A 2,981-nucleotide genomic window follows, 5' to 3' on the forward strand; every position below is an offset into this window, starting at 1 on the left:
TTGAACAAAGGGTGCATTATAAGTGGAAGCCAACACTATGCAAGGAATGTAACAACTATAGGCATGAGATGGTGGAGTGTAGGAAGCATGTTCAGGTAGAAAAACAGATGACAAGTATAAAATAAGGGGATAAATAGAATAAGGCAGAAAAGGAAAGGGAGCAGAACAAAGAAGGAAAGCAGGAAGGAAGCCAAATGCAGAATGGAAGGGAACAAAATGCTAGTGAAAACTAGCACAACAACATAATGGATGGGGGTAAAGCAACATACATACAGAAGGGAAGTAGAGCATAAAGAGGGAATGATATAACCAGGAATAATATCAACTTAAAGAATTCTTTTGGTACATTGGGAGAGACTAGTAACCTGGGAGTAGTGGAGCAGGGGAAGAAGGGAACTGAGAAGAAGATGGAAAATGGAGAAGTTGAACAAATATTGGGGAAGGGAGGAAGCCCTCCCCCAGAAAATGGACAGTATAGGTTTCTGGAACACCAGGGGGCTAAATAGACTAGCAAAGCAGAATGAAGTTAACCTGTTTCTGCAACAATGTAAAGTTAGTCTATTTGGGCTCTTGGAAACAAAGATTAAAAGGAATAATGCTCAAAAGGCTGTTCTTAATCTTTATAATGGATGGTCTTTAACAAACAATTTAGGGGCTCATCCGGGGGGAAGAATTTGGATAGTATGGAAACATGGAATCATACAAGTGCAAATTGAGTTTGTATCTGCACAAGTAATTCACTGTATAGTAATGTACGGTGGTAATGGAGCAAAATTTTATGTCACTTTTGTATATAGATTCAATGATCCAGCTATTAGAAGGCCTTTATGGCAAGAGGTGAGAGATATAAAAAGGAGTATAAATGGACCATGGGCTTTGATGAGGGCTTTAATTGTGTTCTGAATAAGGAGGATAGAATAGGGAGACCAGTTACTATGGCTGAGATAAGGGAATTTAGAGAATGTATAGCAGAATGTGGTCTTCAGGAGTTGAGGTCCTCTAGGGCTTTCTTTACATGGAATAACAAACAAGAAGGGGAGGAAAAAGTATATAGCAGAATAGATAGGGTAGTGGTGAATTCAGACTGGATCACTGCATTGCCAGTCTCAGAAGTGCACTACATGAATGAGGGACTATATGATCATTGTCCTGCTATAGTAAACTGGGATAATGGCAAAGGAAATCAGAGAAGGCAATTTAAATACTTCAACATGTGGAAAATGGCTGATGATTTCAAGGAAAGAGTTAAGCATAGCTGGGAAGCAGAAATAGCAGGCAACAAATTGTTTAAGGTGATAGGCAAAATGAACAGATTGAAGGCAGTCTTGACAAAACAGAACAAGGAAAGGTTCTCAGATATTGAAAGGAAGGCTGAGCATGCTATAGAAGAACTGAAGAGATGTCAAATAGAAGTGCAAGGTGATGAAAGAAATAAAGAATTAATTGAAAAAGAGATCTACTTATCACAAAAATACAGAACTTGGGGAGAAGCTAGAGAACTGTTTTTGAGGCAGAAAAGTAGAATGTTATGGCTCAGTCAAGGGGATCACAACACAAAATACTTCCACAATGCAATAAAGGAGAGAAGAAGCAAGAATAGAATCTTCTCAATTATTGATTCTTAAGGGGTAACTAGAAGGGATCCAGACAAGATTGCTCAGGCCTTTATAGAATTCTACAAGAAGTTACTTGGAGGAAAGATGAGAACAGGAAACATGTGTGTAGTGAATTAGTAAGGAAGAGATCAACACTACCAGAGGCTCAAAGAGAATGGCTGATACAGAGCTATAAGGAGGAAGATGTCAAGGCAGCAATATGGTCAATAGCAGGGGACAAAGCCCCAGGGCCAGATGGTTACACTAGCCAATTCTTTAAAGATTGCTGGGATACTATTAGCAAGGATGTTGTTACTGGTGTGCTGGAGTTCTTTCAAAAAGTTACAATGCCTAAAAGCCTAAACTCATCCATGATTACATTAGTCCCAAAGAATAGTCATGCAGAAGAGGTGGGAGATTATAGGCCAATAGCCTGTTGCAACACCTTGTTCAAAATAATATCAAAGATGTTATGCATGAGATTGAAGATAGTGTCACCAGAAATCATCTCAGCAAATCAGAGTGCATTTGTGGCAGGGAGAAGTATAGTTCAGAATGTCCTAATTTGTCAAGATCTGGTTAGGCTATACAACAGGAAAACATTTACTAGAAGCTGCCTGATAAAGATAGATTTAAGGAAGGCTTATGATACTGTGGAATGAGATTTTGTACAGGAGATGTTGCATGCTTTAAACTTCCCTAGCAGGTTCATACAATGGATAATGCAATGTATCACAACTACAAAGTACTCTATAGCAATCAATGGAGGGATATATGGTAACATTGCAGGGAAAAGAGGGCTGAGGCAAGGTGACCCCATCTCACCTCTAATATTTGTCATATGCATGGAGTACTTCACAAGGATCATGCAACATGTAGCTACAATGCATGGATTTGAGTACCATACAAAATGCAGAGGGCTGAAGCTGAATCATCTATGTTTTGCTGATGATGTACTACTATTCTGCAAAGGAGAGGTACAATCAGTATTGTTGATGTTAAATGGACTTGCTGCTTTCTCAGAAGCTTCAGGGTTGCATACTAATGCCACTAAGTCTAATATATATAGTGCAAACATGAAACAACAGGAAGTGAATGATATATGTGAGCTGACTGGGTACAAAAGAGGTGTCTTGCCTTTCAGATATTTAGGGGTGCCAATTTCAGCAAAAAAGATATCAGCTGTGGATTGTGAAATGCTGGTGGAGAAAATCTGTGCTAGAATAAAAAGTTGGGGATCTAGGAACCTATCCTATGCAGGAAGGGTTCTGTTAATCAATTCAGTACTAATGCATATCCATGCCTATTGGTCTTCTATCTTCATTCTCCCTAAGAAAATACTAAAGAGCATTACAGCTATTTGTAGGAACTTCCTATGGGATGGCA

At 38.9% G+C, this 2,981-nt stretch overlaps 1 protein-coding gene across 1 annotated transcript; it reads left to right on the forward strand.

Moving 5' to 3' along the window:
- The first annotated feature begins 935 nt into the window (after positions 1-935).
- On the forward strand, positions 936-2,257 carry LOC142180984 (uncharacterized). Its single transcript, XM_075253092.1, has 2 exons — positions 936-1,419; positions 1,662-2,257. Exons 1-2 carry the CDS (start codon positions 936-938, stop codon positions 2,255-2,257), a joined length of 1,080 nt encoding a protein of 359 aa, XP_075109193.1.
- The last annotated feature ends 724 nt before the right edge of the window (positions 2,258-2,981 follow it).

This window comes from Nicotiana tabacum, chromosome 5 (genome assembly GCF_000715075.1).
Source record: "Nicotiana tabacum cultivar K326 chromosome 5, ASM71507v2, whole genome shotgun sequence".
Taxonomy (NCBI): Eukaryota; Viridiplantae; Streptophyta; class Magnoliopsida; order Solanales; family Solanaceae; genus Nicotiana; species Nicotiana tabacum.

Coding starts and splice junctions, on each gene's coding strand:
- LOC142180984 (XM_075253092.1), top strand. CDS start 936: ATGGCTGAGATAAGGGAATTTAGAGAATGTATAGCAGAATGTGGTCTT. Junction 1,420..1,661: donor ATGTCAAATAGAAGTGCAAG/GTGATGAAAGAA, acceptor AAGATTGCTCAG/GCCTTTATAGAATTCTACAA.